A 20,620-nucleotide genomic window follows, 5' to 3' on the forward strand; every position below is an offset into this window, starting at 1 on the left:
GAATTTATAACATTCTTAAATTAAACTACTTATACAATTACTATTAAGCTTTGTAAGTGCCATTTTTAAACCGCACTCATTATTAAAACCAGTGCCTCATACTCGCAATATAACAAGACTATATTAATAATTTAAAAACATACCATTTCCTCTCATAGGCTGTAACGTAGACACGATCAGTATAGGTGAATTCAACGCCAGAGACAGCAGCCAGACCGTAGCAATCATTTTATACGCGTGACATTGGGTCTGCCACTTTCTGGATTCAAGTGGTCTGCATATCGCGAAGTATCTCTCTAGAGAAATGGCGACTAGTGTCCATACGTCCACGGAAACTGAGACCGCTGTAAAGGAAGAAATATTTTAATATTGTGTGGGATTAAAATAAGTATTAAAGTTTATTTGTTACTTCTTGTACAAAAAGTCTGACTGAAATAAACATGATTATTGATTTGTATAAATGGCATTTCAATCAAAATTCAAATTCAAAATAGTTTATTTGGAATAAAAGGGCATTTGAGTCTGCAAAACAACCTTTAGGCAAATATGTAACTATTTTTTTACGATTTTTTTTTATATAGATGTGTGTAGTTAGGTAGTGTATGGTAGTTCAGTAATAATCATCAGAGTAGGTACTCAGTACAATAATAATTATAATGTTAAGGAAAATTAACTAAATTTGTTTTACCAATATCCAAATAACTGGAAAAACAAGCTGTCCAAGAATATTTTGTGCACTGAATTTAATTAAAAATGTACGAGTACAGATCCCCCTTAAGCCTCAGCATCAACAGGGTCGAATATTCTCGAATGTAAAACAAAGTTTCAATTCCATCAGTGTCATTTCTATACCATTTGGAATATTGGCGTGGCTTGAAAGAATAAATCAAATTGGGACGGTTCAAAATATTCTTTGTAGGATCAAGTTGAGAAAAGATGTAGAATTTTCAAGGTATCGTTGTTTCGTGGGTACTGAGATATTTTCTGAAAGCAGCATTACTCCAAAGATATAAGTAGAAAGATATTCAGCCCAAGCATAGCCGGGATGAACGTCTACGTTTTAATAATGGGGATATTTTTTTGAATATTTACAAGTCAAGATTCCTAAGACATTCTACAATACAAAGAACATAATCATTGGTGTATCATATACCTAAAAATTCCATTCGTAAAATAACTCCTTAGTATACCCGTCGAAAAAAGGAAGCACACGATAAAATACAGAAAAAAAAACGAAAAAAGAGCTTGTGTAGAATAAATTGCTATTCCATGTCAGAATGACCAAATTTCAGCTTAATTCATTCCGATTTTCAGTGCAAGAGCTTCAAAACTTCCAAGCCATTAAAAAAAAACATTCAATTTACAATGCCAAAGCGGGTTTAAAAAATCCAAGGCTGATTCAAAATCCCAATTACTTAAGGAAATGAGATGAAGCTTTGTTCAATCAACAGCAAAGTCCTTAAGATTTTAATCATTTCAAAGTCATTCATGAATTAAATGTATTTTTGATTAATCATCTTAATGATTGCTTCCGCAAATTGTGGGAAAAGCTGGTAATTAGCAAGCCATCCATTAACATTAACAATCATTATTGTCCATGTTGTCTTGCTTTTTGGCGAATATTATGGCAATTAGTCCGGGATACATCGCCCATTTTTGCAAGTGATTACTATCAAGCTAATTTTTCGTGAGTAGCTTTATTTTGATGAGATGCCCAATAATTTCATGTACGAAACTCTCGATTGTGGTAGCTTACAGAGGTAACAAGGATAAAAATTTTTGATTTGACGGTTCTCAAATATTTATTACGCAATTTGTAGGACAATATGTCCGTTGAATTATACAAGTATTAAATAAGTGAAAATAAAAAAATCAGCTGGTTAGTAATCATTTATGATGACTTCGTTATCGATACATATTGGAAAGGGGGACTCTTTGATCAAACCATAGATTTTGTAGGACAAATATTTTTTCTAATAATTTAGATAATTATCTTGAGATTGAACAAAAAAAAACATTCAGTTGGTAATTAATATTTGAGAACCATCAAATCAAAATATTGTAAGTATCCTTGTTTCCTCTGGTAGCTACCACAATCGAGAGTTTTGTACATGAAATTATTGGGCATCTCATCAAAATAAAGCTACTCACGAAAAATTAGCTTGATAGTAATCACTTGCAAAAATGGGCGATGTATCCCGGACTAAATTAAATACCTTTTAGCAAATTTATAACACTTGGCAGATTTATAACAATATTATGGCAATTAAATACCTTTTAGCAGATTGTTATCTATGCTAATAATATTATCTGAAGATGTTTGTTTGGTTGAACGCGCTAATATCAAGAACAACGGATCCGATTTGAAAAATGATTACACTGTTAGATAGTCTATTTATCGAGGAAGGCTATAGACCACTATGATTATAGCATTATTCATCACGCTTAGACCAATACGAGCGAAGCAATTCGAATTAAACCGAGGAGCACAGCTAGTTAAGCAAGGCTAACCTCATCTTGTATCAATTATGTAAGAAACGTTTTCAAATTATGTATGGATGACCAAAAGCTGTAATATCTTAAGTGTATGGATGGTCAGAAATCGAGTACCAATCTACTTAGCAAAACTAACATTGTCTGGGATTCAATTAGGCTTTGTTGAAAGTGTAAACTGTAGTTTCCAAGCGTAATTGAGTTTCTTATTTATTGAAGGATTTTCGTCAAAAATCAACCCTGTTTGTTTGCTTGGTAATTAAGTAGTTTGAACAGATTTCTATAGGGTTAAGGGCGATTTCGATCATGGACAATATTATTTACGAGATAGCCTTAAAATGTAGTTAATTAACCAAATACAATAATTTGAATCTTTATTTTATTAACGAAAGTTAGATCGAACAACTGCCCCATAGGAAATAAATAAAACTAGAAAAACATTACATGACGTATACCAAAGAACCATCTTAAATTTCGTCAATCATTAATATCATCTATCACGAATACGGAAAATTTATTTCTTATATAAAATTGTGCCTACCTTCAATAAATCTTGGAACCTTTGCTTTATTCATTCCGTAAAACTCAATACGAATATAAATCATGTCGATTCACATCTGGATCGCGTTTGCCTGAATGTTTCCGATTTTCCGATATATAATACATTAAGATCGAGTAAGAATATTGTAATACCTACTTATAAATTTCTTCTTAGTAACTCACGAGCAACGTGATAAGTTTAGCAAATCCTTTTGAGTGACAAAAAATTGAATATCTTCAATTTTTTTAAGCTATTGCATAGCTTCTATTGCGGGCCTTGAGCGCGAGGACCGAATCGAGAAATTCCATAACGAAAAAACCTCACGCTCACCACTTCGACGGGCTTGGAGGTGTGGCTTGAAGGCATGCTATGCGATTGCATTAGCGATTGCTTTACCGCGCTTTATTTTCGCATTTATAATATTAGTAGGGATTTTGATAGCCAACGAATTGCGGTTAAGCTTTTAAACCATTTAAACCGCATGAAATCGATTTTCATCTAATACTAGCGGTCCGCCCCGGCTTCGCCCGTGGTACATATTTATGTTTTCTCTACATAAAAACCATCCTGGTACTTCAAGGAATATAATAAAAAAAGAATTATTGAAATCGGTCCACCCGTTCTCGAGTTATGCGCTTACCAACACATTTTGCGATTCATTTTTATATTATAGATTCTCCTCAATAATTAATGAAGACTAATTAATAAACTGATTTTTTACGAGAACGCAAATCGTTTACATTTAATAATTGATTAAGAATTAATTGATCTCGATTTCAATACTTTATCTACATAAGGTTTTATATTTTAATCAATAAACATATTACTTTAACTTGTTACTTCTACCAACTTTATTTATTTGTTTTAAGTTAATAAATATATTTAATTAATAAACCAACTCGTACTCGTACTCGTACAAAAGAAATTTTCAATAAAATACGGTTACAATATGCCTTTCCATACAAAACAAGAGAGTATATTGTCTATGATAAACATATTGATGACAACACAGGATGACAAACATGGCCGATCAGAAAAACCTTATTTAGAACGTGCTTCCAGACTCGGTCTCAAATCGATTATATCCAAATCGATACTGGTATTATTGGAAAATTGCATTTTTAACGTGACCTCTGCAATAGATTATAGCCAGCTTATTATTATTTCAAACTAGAACCGCTGAAAGACGCGATTTAATTTGAGTTTCCAAACTGTTGCGCTTGCACGTGCGGCAAATTTAATATTAAATTTTCTATTCATTTTCGATGCCTAGATGTCACGCTATTTTTTTTCATATCACGATTGTGGTAGCGCAGACAATGAAATTTAATTTATTGTTTCGATTTATGAGTAAAAAGCGTCCAAGAAATGTCTTCTGAAAAAAATATGACAATTTTTTTTGACGAATTTTGAAAGCAGGAGGTTGTTTTTAATTCGTCCCTTATATAATTGAGATGAAATGAATATGGAATCCTTGAATTAGGTAAAAAGATTGTCAATGAAAATGATTTCTTCTTAATACCGTGAAATGTACGCATAACCTTGGTTGGGAAGCAATATAATTTGCACTTAGTATGCAATTTCACATAATTCTTGATTAAACCTTCAGCTTCTCTTTATTAAAATTAACTAACTAATTTAAACCTGAATGACGTACGCTCATAGAATTTTATACGTCAAAATACTATATACACTTTGACGTTACATAACGTGAATTGTTCGTAAGTTTGTATTACTACGGTTGCGTTTCATATTGTGTTTCAGCAGCAAATAAAATAATAATAAATTTGACTGGCCGGTTGGCTTGGTTGGTAGTGACCCTGCCTTCCAAGCCACTGGTCGTGGGTTCGATTCCCACCCGGGGCAAATATTTGTGTGATGAACAAAGATGTTTGGTCTGTGTTAATTATCTATATAAGTATTTATTTAAAATTATATATGTATGTTTATCAGCCCTCTCTGGTTTTCATAACACAAGCGAAAGCTTAGTAAGGGATCAATCAGATCGTGCCGTTTGTGAATATAGTCCCGAAATATTTATTGCACGCCTCATAAGCGAAGCGTTGAGGTGGGTACTACTGTCACTTCGCGCAAAACATCTGATTTTTCAAACTTAAAATGTCTTTATGTATCATACATTGCATTTGTAAGATAATACATACACACACATATTAAGAAAAAACACTATTTTTAACGTTCATGATATTTTTGATGTCATTTTTGTTATTTAAACTAGTTAAAAAACAGTTTAAAAAAGTTCTGTCTTGGACGTCCGTGTGTCTGTATGTGCGGATCCTTTTTCTTGTTAACACGATAGCGACCGAAATACTTTACTAATCGAGTCTTTTTTTTTCTCTTACGCTTGAGTATGCTCAGGAATAGAACCCTTTCATTTTTCAGGGTCTGATTCGATGTGGTTTAATTGTTATTAAATAAACAAAAATAATAATTAATAAATATTTATTAAAAAAAAATTATGAGGTGTGCACTTTTGGATTTTCCAAATTATTTATTTAATATAACAACACTATAATATAAACTAAAAAGTATGCAAATAATCTCATTCATTAAACATATTATTCAGATTACAAGACTTACTTTACAGAAAAATACAGATTTTGTAAAATAAATTATTTGACTAGAAAAAAATATAATGATAATAAAATTTAAAAAATAAATTTGCTATTGTTACTAACATAGATATAAAATCTACTATCTAGGTATTAGTACCTAGATTTAACGATTACCTAGAATCGGGATACATGGCGATGTACTGTCGACGCCCTATACCCCACCTAGGGGCCTTAGGATATTAAGTAAGTAGTATTTACAACTTAATTGAGCTGATTACCTTCTGCCCTGGTTGCCTGGAAGAGATCACTTCTAAGTGATAAGGCCGCCAAATACTCTAAACTGCTCCTTGCTTTTATTTTTGTATGTTCTAGTATGTAAGTCTGTTTAGTTGTATTAAAGAGTAAAATAAATAAAATAAATAAATAAGTAAGTAGTACTAACATAGGTTTAAGAATGTTGTTAATGATGTTTCAATGAATAAATGAATTATTTTAAAGTAACCATAACACCACACACCGCCAAAAGCAAATGCGTATATGTTGGAAGTATTTAACGTTCAACAAGCACTTCATCCTTTAATAACTTGCTAATTAATACTTAATTAACCCGTAAAAATATAAAGCATTTTGCTTATAAAGTTATCAGGGAAAATTTCATAAATACAACGTAAAAAATTTGCCCGCATGTAAGTGATCTCTTCCGTACAGTGTCGAGTTTTATCTTTGTGGATTCATTATAATATAATATTTTGGGTTTCACTAAAATTTAAATAGGTAAATGTAACAATACACAACAAACAAATTTGGTTACGTTGATTTCAAATGTTATTAGCAGACATTTTGTGTTTTATTTATTTTATTATTACTTACCGTTTTTTCTAAATCAATTTAAAAAAATCTACTTCTTTGGCCAATCTTTAGCACTTATACTCAGTACCACTACGTGCAATATAACTAATCTTGGCTTAAAACATTTGTATCTAATCTTAATCTTAATACTATTATAAAGGCGAAAGTTAGTATGGATGTATGGATGTATGGATGTATGGATGTTTGTTACTCTTTCACGTAAAAACTACTGAACCGATTACAATGAAATTTAGCACACATATAGAGGGTAACTTGGATTAACACATAGGATAGTTTTTATCCCGGAAATCCCACGGGAACGGGAACTATGCGGGTTTTCCTATGCAAACGCGGGCGAAGCCGCGGGCGGAAATCTAGTGCTATAATAATTTACTATTGGTAAAGAAGTTAAAATATTTGCTGTGCTTACAAGTAACTTAAAGATATACAATTATGTACCTGATACTCTTGTTAACAAGAGACACAATACACTAACAAAATAAAAATATATTATGAAATTAAATATATTTGATACATTTTTGAACCTCGAAATAGATGTTTTAGATGAAAAGGCAGAAATTCTCGACATCACAAATTTAATAGTAAATGAAACAAAAACAATAGGACGAAACTAATTATAATAAAGCTAGAATAAATTATACCATTCTTATTTATTCTAAAATGTTGAAGTTAAACTAAGATAAAAATAGTATTTGTATGAAAAATTATAAAAATAAATGATCACATTTACTTCGAAAAACTATTAGCCGTGTTATGCGTTCAAACTTTCTTTATTTAACTGTTTTTTCATGAAGATAATTCTTTATTTCGGGATGAAAAAAGGTAAAGATTATTTTAAAGCTGATGAGTTTGTTTGTTTGTTTGAACGCGCTAATCAAAGGAACTACTGGTCCGATTTGAAAAATTCTTTCGGCGTTAGATAGTCCATTTATCGAGGAAGGCTATACACTAAATTTCTTCACGCTAAAACCAACGGGAGCGGAGCACAGCTAGCTACGTATACACAGATAAACACAATAAATTATTTGTTAAACGTAGAATGTCTACTTCTAGTAAGTCTTGATAGATCACATGGAATTTTCTCGTACATTTTACGTAAAAGTAACAAATTGGGGAACGAACTGGGGTTGATTGATTAAGGTAAGGTCGCGGTTTCGAATCCCGCCAAACCACATTTTCGTTTTCATTTAAATATCCTACTTTAAAACAAGGAACGCCGTTCATATTCACTTTTAAGAACAGAGAGAATAATATTTATGTGGTGTATCTATTCATGATAAGATAAACCTATATCGGAACTACCGGTAAATTCCTAGTTACAGGAAAAGTTATATTATAAAGCTGAAGAGTTTGTTTGTTTGAACCCGCTAATCTCATGAACTACGGGTCCGATTTGAAAAATTATTTCGGTGTCACATTTATCGAGGAAGGCTATAGGCTATATCACCACACTAAGACCAACAGGAGCGGAGCAATGCGGGTGAAACCAACAAATTACTAGCTGTGCTACGAGTAATAACTTATAAAGACACACACGTAGGTATTTGTAGGTATAATAAGTATCAGCAACTCGCTACACTTCAGAATAAAGCATTATAAAAAGTTTCAAGCTAATTAATGAATGGGAACATAATACAGATACGTATATAATATCGTAAGGAAACACGTATTGTTTACAAACAGTACTTGATACGTGGAGTTTACTACGCGTTGATCTTAAAGAACAAACAACAAAGTTTGATATTTTCCTCTCACTTTTCCGTATATATTTTACAAGTACAAAATATATAGGATTTTGTTATTTATGACATAAATTGTTGATGTAATAAATCTGGGGGCACGGTAGCCCCGCCAAGACAAGCCAAGCGAGGCGCACGGGCACTACCTACCTTTTCTCGAAGCGCTTCGACGTTTTTTTGAACCCTCATAACTTGGGTTTGGATTATGCTAGATCAACAAAATTTTCGGGATATATTGTCAATAGCGGACTTATTGAACATATTAAGTTTTAATTACATTATCTTTTATACTTCAGATTTTATTTATATCTAAAAAACGCTAATTTCGTCACTGACTCACTGATGATCATCAAAATTCTTAAGGTATTTCCTAATGTCCTGGAAAGCTGAAATTTTGTATGTAAGCTAGTATTAGCACACAAACAACAAAAAAATTATAAAACTTGTAACTTTCATCCCCCAACCCCTTAAACTAGGGGATGGGAGTTTGTATGAGACCTGTAATTTTAAATTAAATTTTGATGACGCTAGAGGTCTAATCTAATAATCTAAAACTTGGTTCCCCTAGATATATATATGTATAGGTACTCCTTGTTAAAAAAAAAATTGTTACAAACAACCTACAAAAAGAAATGAAATCCCACCAAAAACATTTTCATGTAAAATGTTGCCAAGACGAGCCCATATGACTCGCACTGTCAAAAAGTTATCAGATCTCATGTAGAGCCAAGGTTCTAACACTACACGCCCTAACTCTACAAGGCCTAACTTCACAAACTCTACACCTTAGTCAAAATATGTGGCTTGGCCGTTCGTTACTACAAGAACTATTGTATAACACAAAAGTAATGAACAGTGAATTAATTTTTCACCTTACGCCGATGTGAATGTAGCGAAATGGCCAAGCCACATATTTTGACTAACGTGTAGAGTTTGTGAAGTTAGGCCTTGTTAGACCGGGAGATACTGACACAAAATTTCGAGTCATTTGTAACAGGATGGCGGTTCTACAGGGGTCTTAGTACGCAATGACAAAAAGAAAAACGATGGCGTGAACGCTGGTACCGGCGGCTTAGTCGCGAGGGCGTTAGTCGAACTCGTCGGAAAATAGCGAAAGTCAAACGATTTGTAACAGTATGGCACTTATTTTTCCTGTAAGTTTGAGGATCAACAAATATAAATACAAAATTTCAAAGATCTATGTGTTGGAAATCTTCACTTATATAAATTAATAATAAATTAAGTTTTCAAGTATGACAGCACTTTTTCCCCCTACTAGAAGTATGGCAAATATAATAATGGTCACATTTTATCAAATACTCTTCAAAAATCCAAATGCAATACTGGTACAAAAAGTTTGGCGAAATAAAAATTTTTTGCAGATTTTCGGTGGTATGGCGACCATTTGGAATCGTCCGAAAAGTATGGCATGGCGATTTTCGTAAATGGCTGCACGACGATAGTTACCTGTGCAAAAGTTAGCCTGGTACAAATGGTTGAATGATTGTTTTATTTAAATCAACACATTCGCGTCGGTATGGTGGGCTGTAAGTCACACCGGAAAAGTATGGCATGACACTACCGCCTACTACTTTTTTATGGGCTATCGGCAAATTCTAAAATTTATGTGTTACAAATCGTTTGACTTTCGCTATTTTTCCGACGAGTTCGACAAACGCCCACGCGACTAAGCCACCGGTACCAGCGTTCACACCATCATTTTTCTTTTTGTCATTGCGTACTAAGACCCCTGTAGAACCGCCATCCTTGTTACAAATGACTCGAAATTTTGTGTCAGTATCTCCCGGTCTATGTAGAGTTAGGGCGTGTAGTGTTAGAAGCTTGGCTCTACATGAGATCTGATAACTTTTTGACAGTGCGAGTCATATGGGCTCGTCTTGGCAACATTTTACATGAAAATGTTTTTGGTGGGATACTTATTTGTCAATTTAAAAGAAGTGAGACGTAGCATTTTGCAGTGCTCAAGAGATATTGAATACTCATACAATCGAAATGATATTTAACTAGAAGCTGATATCTATAGAGTAACATAGGGAGGAACTTTAGATAGTTTCACTGTTTGTTTTGGAAGGATACAGATCGAAAGAACGGATTGTTGATTCTAAATCCAGTATAATTAAGGTACATTATTGAGTGAGGCTTCGGTTTTGCTCTCGAATCAACCCGGACGCAATGTGGTTTATAGATAATTATGAGCTAATTAAAATTTTAATGAATTACATGAAATATACCAATACCTTTAATTATAAACAGATTTTTTCGCTAACAATTCGAAATATAACTCGCCTATTATGTAATTGGTGAACTTTATATTTTATCAAATCAATTGGCTACTTCAATATGTCACGAACGCAATTATTCACAGAAAACGAGATCGCGAAAAGAATCGTCCATTCTCATTTCTTGGAAGTTTTAATATTGAAATAAATTCTAAAGACTAGACTGCACAAAAAGCGTATAGCATTTTAAAACTTTAATATTTTCTATGAGCTTACGACGCTCTTCTCCTTATAAATTATGTTTATCAAGGAACAGTTTTATACCATTAACTATAGACGTTAATGATGCAAAACTAGCCACAAATGAACATTAATGACCTCTAATTAAAACGTATAGCTGTAGAGAATTGCTTGAAATTATCGTCCGGATATTTAAACGTTTGTGGTCTTCGCTAATTGTTCTTTGAATATCAAAGGAAGATTTGCATGGGAAATTGTTCTTTGCCAGCATTAACAGAATATTTTAAAGACTAATATCACTATATTTTTAATAATAAATATTCTGTGATGTAACCACAATGTTGACGTGTACACAAAGTAGGATCTATTATTTGTGCGAATAGGGGGGAAACAAAAGTACGATTGCAATGTGATAATTACATAAATTAAAATCAAATTACTATTTGTCTTTGTGTTGAATAATATATGTATTATCCGATCCTATAAAATTATTTATGACCAACTTCTTTTCTGTTCAAAAGAAGATTAAATACGTTTACTGAAAATTTTCGAAAAATCTTGAATTGGATTAACCAGATTAGCGCGATCTACAAGGTTAAATAAAACTTCAAACCCAATTATTCTACAGAAAAGTTGTAAACGAGAACATACTGCAATTAAAAGTGTTATTAATGTTTTGTGATAAAACGGTTTATAGCCTTCAGAGTTATCCATAAATTAATCCGCATACAATATTCTTTTATGTTTCATTTCACAATATTTCCTAATGTTTCGTAATCCGATTTATTAATGTTTCCTATAAATTATTCTGTACCCAACATTATTTTATGTCCCATTCCAGAAAATACTCTATAGAATAAATGTTTATAGATCAAGTATTAGAGGACTGGGTATTAATTTACGATACATTCATATTCAGAAAGGCCAATGACTTTGGGGAATAGCTGAGTCAACGTGATTGAAGGAATATTTTTACAATTTCCCCGTAGACTAAAGTCTTCTTTGTGGAGTGACCAAATTATAGACGAACTCTCGTCTTGAAATTGAAACATAAGGGTGCATTTCAACCAAAGATGTGTGGGGATGCGTAGCGAGGGAAGTGTTTTTATAGAACCAATAGAATCGCTTCATTTACCTAGCCTCACTCACAGCTCTGATGAAAACGACTCAGTGGTGCTAGGTTTTGCGCATACAAAAACAAGCGAGGGCTGTTTGCGAGGTACTCATATTATATTCGTTAGTTCTTTAATTTTGAGCAAAAGAAGTCATTTCACAGCTTCGCAACGAATACTCGCACCACAAATTTTCCTCGTACAACTTTTGTGGAAACACGCACATTTAGACAGGTAGACATCCTAGCACGACAGATTTCTCTCTCACATTATTAGTGGAAAATCACCCTTACTGATTCAGTTAAAATTCATCACAAAGGGGAACTAACGACCTAATTGTAGAGCTGAGTATCTGGTCTCGTTGGAGCGTAGCTTTGGTACCCATTAACAGAATACAGTGTGTTTGATTTAGCAGAGCATTCCTCAATGCTTTATGTATCACTTGTATAGGTACGCTTGGGAATTGCTTCATTCCTCTACATGTGTGTTGTTTTAGTACCGTTTAGTTACAACCAATAAAACACCTACACCTTTGCCGAATATTTCCGCATTGAAATTATCTTGCTTTATCTGCCAAAATCGTACTTCTTTATTTCGATTTAGCAATAGATCATTATAATATTTCTTTAATACTATAAAACATATAATTTAACGTATTTTTACAAGTTAAAGAAGACTAATTGCATAAGGGAATGTCAGAGAAACATTAATTGTTCATCTGCGTAATGTCCATTAGGTTCCCCTGATGTAATTATGACAAATTATTATGATAGGCTCTAGACGATATATTATTATTTCCTTGAGCAAAATATTAGACCTACGTATAAATAAGTAGTTAAATAGTAAATTACCTTTTACATATTATGTTATTTAATTACGTTGATGAAAGGATATCTGTATAACGCTAAGCAGTTCCACATTAACTATTCTATATGAGAACATTATTAAGGATTGTATAATCAAATAATAACTGTAATTAGTTGGAATTAATATTATAAATATGAAAGTAACGTAACGTAAGACCTTTTAATGGATTAAGCTGAAATATCGTGGCGACGTAACTCAGAGATTATGTATGAAACGCTTTAGCTCTTACATTTTTAAGTTATTGCATAGCTTCTATCACGGGCCTTGAATCCAGATATTGCGCAACGAAAAACCTCACGTTCCCCACTCCGACGGGCGCGGAGGTGTGGCTTGAAGGCATAGCATGCAATAGCTTTACCGCGGCAGTCCCCGAGTCCCACCGGCCTTTTTTTTTGAGACAGAAAGTATTCTATTTCTTACGAAGAGGTCTACAAATTCTTACCTTGCAAAAAAGGTATCAACTTGCACAGTGTAGCGCCGAATAAGAATCTTCTATAAATCTGCCCAACCAAGGTGAAAGGCAGGCAAAATACGCCCAGCAGGAAATCCGATATTGCCTGAAATATAATGTAATGTTAGTTATATGGTAGACTAGCTTACCGCCCGCGGCTTTGTTTGCGTAGTTAAGGAAATTTCAATGGGAATTATATTATGTTGCACCTCTATAAAATTAGTGTCACTGTCTAGTCTCCTATCTGCAGACAAACGTTATACCATACCATAAAATTGTTCTGTTGCTACGCGAAATAAGGAAAAACAAACATTTTCGCAGTAAGCATATAATAAGGCGTGTAGGATATGTATGATCTTCAGAAAGGAAGCTACTAGGCCATATAAAAGAGTTAAGCATGCTAATTGGATAACAGCAGTAGGCTTATCCCACATCTTTAGAGGTTAACAATTATATTACACCATACATAGTAATTTAGTACTTACTTATATAAAACTGCTATAAAGATTTAAAAAATCTTCTAGACTAGCTTTAGTAAAAGGAAAACACACATATTTCCCGTGGGATTATCCTATATGTTCAGGTTCAGCAGTTTTTGCTTGAAGGAGTAACAAACAAACAATCAAACATAAAAACTTTCGCATTTAATTAGTTGGATTTATTCTCGGGTGAAGGCGAGGCAAGTAGCTCGTTTTATCTAAATTGTAATTATATTCTATCGATCTGATTGACCTGTTGAGGAAAATTAAAAGCAATATTGAGTGCCTACTACGGCACTCAATATGCTTTTAATTTTCCTCAACGTACGCAACGGATTTTGATGCGGTTTTTATTAATAGATAATGTGATTCAAGAGGAAGGTTTATATGTATAATAACATCCATTAAATAGTGGAGAAGTACTGTTATTTTTGAGGTTTCTAATGTGATGTCGTAAATAGTTACATTTTTTCCGCTTACATTGCAAACGCATGCTGAACCCTACGAGTTTTATCAAAATATTGTACTAAGTATTATACACATTGAAAAGTTCTACAGAAAAGTCCGCGATGGTATATGTCTATCTCTTATGGATAACCCACAATAACTTTTTGAAGTGAAAACTTCTTTAGCGGCGTTGGGTATAAAATCTTAAACTCGCGTCAAGACACGTCGCCTGATCGAAAAAGCGTAAGACGGATTTTTTTTAGCCCTTATATTTCATGCGTAAGGATACCATTCCAAAATATCAAACATGCTGAACGTTAATAATCAAGTTTTCATTTCTGCCGGCACTCCCGGAGTGCAACCCGTCTTTTTTTTTTTAGAAGGGGGTGTATGTAGTGTGTGTTATTATTCGCAGTAATCGAATATCGTAAATTCAGCGGTTTGTGGCGCGGCGAATGGCGACACTCCTGCGAGAGCCAGTCGCCTGCCACTCGCCTACCTAAGTGTAATAAAGTATAAATTTATGAATGTAATAAAGTAAGTAGTTCAGCATATCCGGTATTTAATTTGAAGACCCCAGCCTCTGTACACTAAATATCGATCGATCAATCGATCGATCGATCAATCAATCAATCGATCAATCAATAATCGATCAATCAATAATCAGTCAATCAATAATCGATCAATTAATAATCGATTAATCGATCAATCAATAATCGATCAATCAATAATCGATCAATCAATAATCGATCAATCAATAATCGATTAATCAATAATCGATCAATCAATAATCGATCAATCAATAATCGATCAATCAATAATCGATCAATCAATAATCGATCAAACGATATATCGATCGATCGATCAATCAATCAATAATCAATCAATCAATAATCGGTCAATCAATAATCGATCAATCAATAATCGATCAATCGATCAATCAATAATCGATCGATCGATCAATCAATCAATCAATAATCATTCAATCAATCAATCGATCAATCAATCGATCAATCATTCGATCAATCAATAATAATCGATCAATCGATATATCGATCGATCAATCAATCAATAATCGGTCAATCAATAATCGATCAATCAATAATTGATCAATCGATCATTCAATAATCGATCAATCATTCGATCAATCAATAATCGATCAATCAATAATCGATCAATCAATAATCGATCAATCAATAATCGATCAATCAATAATCGATCAATCAATAATCGATCAATCAATAATCGATCAATCAATAATCGATCAATCAATAATCGATCAATCAATAATCGATCAATCAATAATCGATCAATCAATAATCGATCAAACGATATATCGATCGATCGATCAATCAATCAATAATCGATCAATCAATAATCGGTCAATCAATAATCGATCAATCAATAATCGATCAATCGATCAATCAATAATCGATCGATCTATCAATCAATCAATCAATAATCATTCAATCAATCAATCGATCAATCAATCGATCAATCATTCGATCAATCAATAATAATCGATCAATCGATATATCGATCGATCAATCAATCAATAATCGGTCAATCAAAAATCGATCAATCAATAATCGATCAATCGATCAATCAATAATCGATCGATCGATATATCGATCGATCAATTGATCAATCGATCGATCGATCAATCAATCATTAATCGATCAATCAATAATTGATCAATCGATATATCGATCGATCAATTGATCAATCGATCGATCGATCAATCAATCAATCAATCAATCAATCGATCAATCGATCAATCGATCATTCAATCGATCAATCAATCATTCGATGAATCAATAATCGATCAATCAATAATCGATCAATCGATATATCGATCGATCAATCAATCAATAATCGGTCAATCAATAATCGATCAATCAATAATCGATCAATCGATCAATCAATAATCGATCGATCGATCAATCAATCAATATTTATACTATTTATATTATGTAAATAATGTTAACAATATTAAATAGTGAATGGATATGAATGTGATTTTTGTGTATTATGTAATATTATGCTCATCTATCTATACTTTCTATAATAATATTATAAAGCTGAAGAGTGTGTTTGAACTAATGGTCCGATTTGAAAAAAATAGCCCATTTATCGAGGCTGCTATAGGCTATAGGCAGTAGGCTATATATACATATATAGCCTAAAGCGCGATGATATTATCATTGCGCTATAAGACCAACAGGAGCGGAGCCACGCGGCTGAAACCGCGGGGCACAGCTAGTTTAAAATATTACGGTCACGTCCTATACCTACAAGGAAATAAAAAGAATGATTTTGGCAGATCACAAAAGGTATTTCAACAACGAAGAATGCCCTTTTCTATTGCTCTTTTGGGAGGAAAAAAATGTATACAGAAAATTATTTGATATTCTATACATGTTGGTTCTATCTCGACAGTTGTCTGAAATCTGTGATGTTTTTGTACTGGCTTTTTCTATCCTACAATTTGTACGCCTTGTAATATGGCATATGGGGCGATTCTATCAATATTTATGTAAGACTGTTTCTAATACAATCCGATATTGGAGTAAGAAAGTATATAGAAACAGAAATAATTAGAAGAATTGTATACTCGGAGGAGTAAATATTAATCATATTTGTATAAAATTGTACAAAAGTTAGAATGAAATACATGTATTATTTTTTTCCTTGAAAAATAGTTCTAATAGAAGCTTCTATATCCAGATAAGGTTAAATTGTTGGTTTATTATTATTATGTATACATTTTGTGTTTCAATAATAATGCAATAACTTATTATATTATAGAGTTATCAATAAAGAATTTATGTATAATTATAATACATTAAACCTTTTAAGAGATTGTAAATAAATACAGTAAATCCCAAATATCCTGATCCAATCCGTTTATTGATACTATTTGAACAGTTAAAACTTAAAGCAATACCAAAACTAACACAACTGTTCAATACCATTAAACCAAATTGCCAATAAAGATAAAAGTATTTTATTTAACCAATTGTAATCGTATTTATGAAGTTTTGTAAATAATGAATCCGTACAAATGCATACAATTCAAACAATTGTTCTATACATATTTGTAATGTTAAAAAATAGGATGAAATTTTATGCATACCTACGTAACTAGAGTAAAATATAATCTACATTTAAAGCTGAAAAATATAGGCACATACTCGTAGATGACTTCTACGGCCGTAGTCTACACATAATATTATACTAGAAACTTCTACTTTCATAGGACATAATAAAAACAATATGTTGTTAAAATATAAAGATGAATAAGAAAGATACACAAAAAGGATGTTAACCTATTTACTACCTGACGGAATATTAGATTAACAGCTAGAGCTACTTTAAACATATCAAAGTTCATTTTGACGAAGTAATTTTCACTATAATTATGTCAGTCATGCTTCCGTATTTCGTATAATATTAATTAGTGAAATAACTATCAACTGATATTGGTAATATGTATTTATTTGAATTAAGTATACAGAACATTCCTACAAAATGATGAACATTATGAAATTTAGCCTGTTTCATTGCTGATCCATGTAGCATTCTGTTGGTGAAAGAATTATTTTCAAGACCGGTTAGTTAAATAGTGTATTCGGGGCTTATTTCGTTTAAATAAAAAATCTTTCCTCCATAATGTATAGATTATAATATAAGACATTTTCATATTTAAATTCTTCCTCTCTTTCTTTTACAATAAGTTTTTTTGTAGAATCTAAGCAAGAAAAAGTATGGCATATTCTATATTTTTTCTCTGCCATATTACATAGTACTCACCAAATTCAACAGATACACATTCGTCACAGTCCGCATCCGTCTATTGCTCGTCAGTGTTGCTATCACCAAGCAATTGCCAGATATCGACAGCAGAAAAATCAAGAAGTATGGCGGCAAAACGAACCGCCATTCATACGCGTTTGACACGTTCTTATTTCGCACTGCGATCACCGATGACACGCTAGAAGTGACGTCACGCATCAGGAGCGAACTTATGTTGAATAGAAGCGTTATGTTCGGCTCCATTTTGATCTGGAACAAAAAATACGATTAGGCAGCTGTTTAATCTAGGTTAGAAAAAATATTGGACATTTGAGTACAGCGCTATCTATGTAGTAAAAACGAAGTAAATACTCTGTAGCAGAGACATACCTATTGCAAAATGTAGTAATTTCGAAAAGTTTTCCCATTTCATAAATTATTGATAAATAAATGACTGACCGGTTGGCTTGGTTGGTAATGGCTCTGCCTTCCAAGCCAGAGGGCGTGGGTTCGATTCCCACCTGGAGCAAATATTTGTGTGATAAACATAGATGTTACAAGGCTTAAATATTTTGTAGCCATCATAATAATAAAATAAAGTCTAATACATATGTTATAATAGAATCTTGTTATAGAAGGATCTCTCACACCCTCGTTAGTCGTTATCTGTCAGACACGAATATAAAGCTTTTAAAACGTGACTCCAGTGCTCGAGTAAACTAACAGTAACCTCGTGTCTACGCCCACGTTAGAGATCATCTTGGTATATACGCATAATACCCCTAAAAAATATCTAGCATAGTTTCAATATGGCTATAAAATCTATATAATATGAGAGAGAAGCGTGTCAAAAATTAATCCAGTTTTTTGCGGAGGTTAGCCAGAATCCTTAAATTTATTTTAGGTTAATTTATTTTATTAAATTTATTTTTATTTTAGGTCATAACTTATTAGTTTTGCTAAACATTAAAGGCATTCAATTTTTTCTATTTTTATACTAATTAAGGTACTTATGTGTCCATCATAGCCTAGCGATTCACATACGATTAGCGCGTTCACACAAAGTTTATTTTGTACTAGCTGCTCCGCGCGGTTTCACCCCCGTGGCTCCCCTCCTGTTGCCCGTAGCGTAATGAAATATAGCCTATAACCTTCGTCGATAAATGGGCTATTTAACACCGAAATAATTTTTCAAATCGGACCAGTAGTTCCCGAGATTAGCGCGTTCAAACAAACAAACAAACTCTTCAGCTTTATAATATTAGTATAGATTAGTTGTGCCCCGCGGTTTTACCCGCATTGCTCCGCTCCTATAGGTCTTAGCGAGATGATATTATATAGCCTATACCTTTCCTGGATAAATGGGCTGTGTAACACCGAAAGAATTTCAAATCGGACCAGTAGTTCCTGAGGTTAGTGCGTTCAAACAAACAAACAAATTCTTCATAGATTATTATTTAGTACTAGAATGTCCATAAAATAAATTTGTTTTTTTTTATTCACCCATATTTCACCATCCTTAAAATGATGGTAGTTTCCTGATACGACCCAATTCCGGACAAAGCTTAAAGGAAATTTGTAGGAAATTCAATTTTATACAGTATTTTATACGTATTTGATCAAATATAATATATAATATTATGAAGCGAAACGTTTGAACTTCGCAAATATTCCGTTGCTTGAGGCACAGGATTTATTACCTTTTTCGTGGATAAGGCGCTTTTATTTATAAAACAAAAATCATAAAGCTAAGACGGAAGTTTTCTTTTAAACTTGTTCATTAGCGGGGTTTAATTATTATTGAACGGTGTTCAATCGGTGTTATCACTTTTTAAAGATGCAGCATAATGTAGCAGAGGTATTATAAGAATTTACTTTGAAATATTTTACTTAGAACTTTTTACGCAGTTAAAAACATTTTACACGTAGACTCCTTTTTATAGTGTGAGCGTTGAACCGAAAGGTTGATCTCTGGAGAAAAATAAAATAGTCTTGGTTTGACAAATAAAAGTTTACCTAGAAGCTAGAATGGAATATTTTCTATACTGTATAAGTGTCAGTATAAGTACATCTTATCTTAATCCATACTAATATTATAAATGCGAAAGTAACTCTGTCTGTCTGTCTGTTACTCAATCACGCCTAAACTACTGAACCAATTTTCATGAAATTTGGTATGGAGATATTTTGATACCCGAGAAAGGACATAGGCTACTTTTTATCCCGGGAAAATGACGCAATCCCGGAAATCACACGGGAACGGGAACTATGCGGGTTTTTCTTTGACTGCGCGGGCGAAGCCACGGGCGGAAACCTAGTATAATATATAAATCTCGTGTCACAATGTTTGTCCTCAATGGACTCCTAAACCACTTAACCGTTTATAATAAAATTCGCACACCATGTGCAGTTCGATCCAAATTGAGAGATAGGATAGTTTAAGCATGTAGGTACCACGGGCGAAGGAGAAACCTTTTTTGATGTAGTTTTAAATTTATTATGTGTTTTATTTCAGTTAGTTCACAAAGTAAAAGGTTACGTACACGTGTTCAAATCTTTTTATTTTCAATAAAAGTAGACTATTCCATACAAAATACCAATATATTGGCAAAATAATGATGACATTTTTATATAATATAATGGCTTCTTCCTTATCATTTGATTAGTTCCCAGTGAGTAGGCACAGATTATCTACCCACCTGAAGATATGAAGAATGAAATCTAAAGGGACTTAACAATTGGCTTAAATAACCAATTTTCATCTTACATAAGA

At 32.8% G+C, this 20,620-nt stretch overlaps 1 protein-coding gene across 1 annotated transcript in view; it reads right to left on the minus strand.

The window, feature by feature from the left end:
- The window catches only part of LOC149482501 (cholecystokinin receptor-like), a 100,550-nt gene extending 82,428 nt beyond the window's left edge, over positions 1 to 18,122 (minus strand). The window contains exons 1-3 of the mRNA XM_089704363.1: positions 17,866 to 18,122; positions 13,118 to 13,232; positions 144 to 344 (exon numbers count right to left, since the gene is read on the minus strand). Coding sequence (XP_089560489.1) covers positions 144 to 344; positions 13,118 to 13,232; positions 17,866 to 18,111 — 562 coding nt within the window. The 5' untranslated portion in view covers positions 18,112 to 18,122. The remainder of the gene's footprint in view (positions 1 to 143; positions 345 to 13,117; positions 13,233 to 17,865) is intronic.
- Positions 18,123 to 20,620: the final 2,498 nt, after the last annotated feature.

Source organism: Colias philodice, chromosome 15, assembly GCF_061535455.1.
Source record: "Colias philodice isolate Cphi_HAF_F1 chromosome 15, ilColPhil1 Martin Lab GWU primary, whole genome shotgun sequence".
Taxonomy (NCBI): Eukaryota; Metazoa; Arthropoda; class Insecta; order Lepidoptera; family Pieridae; genus Colias; species Colias philodice.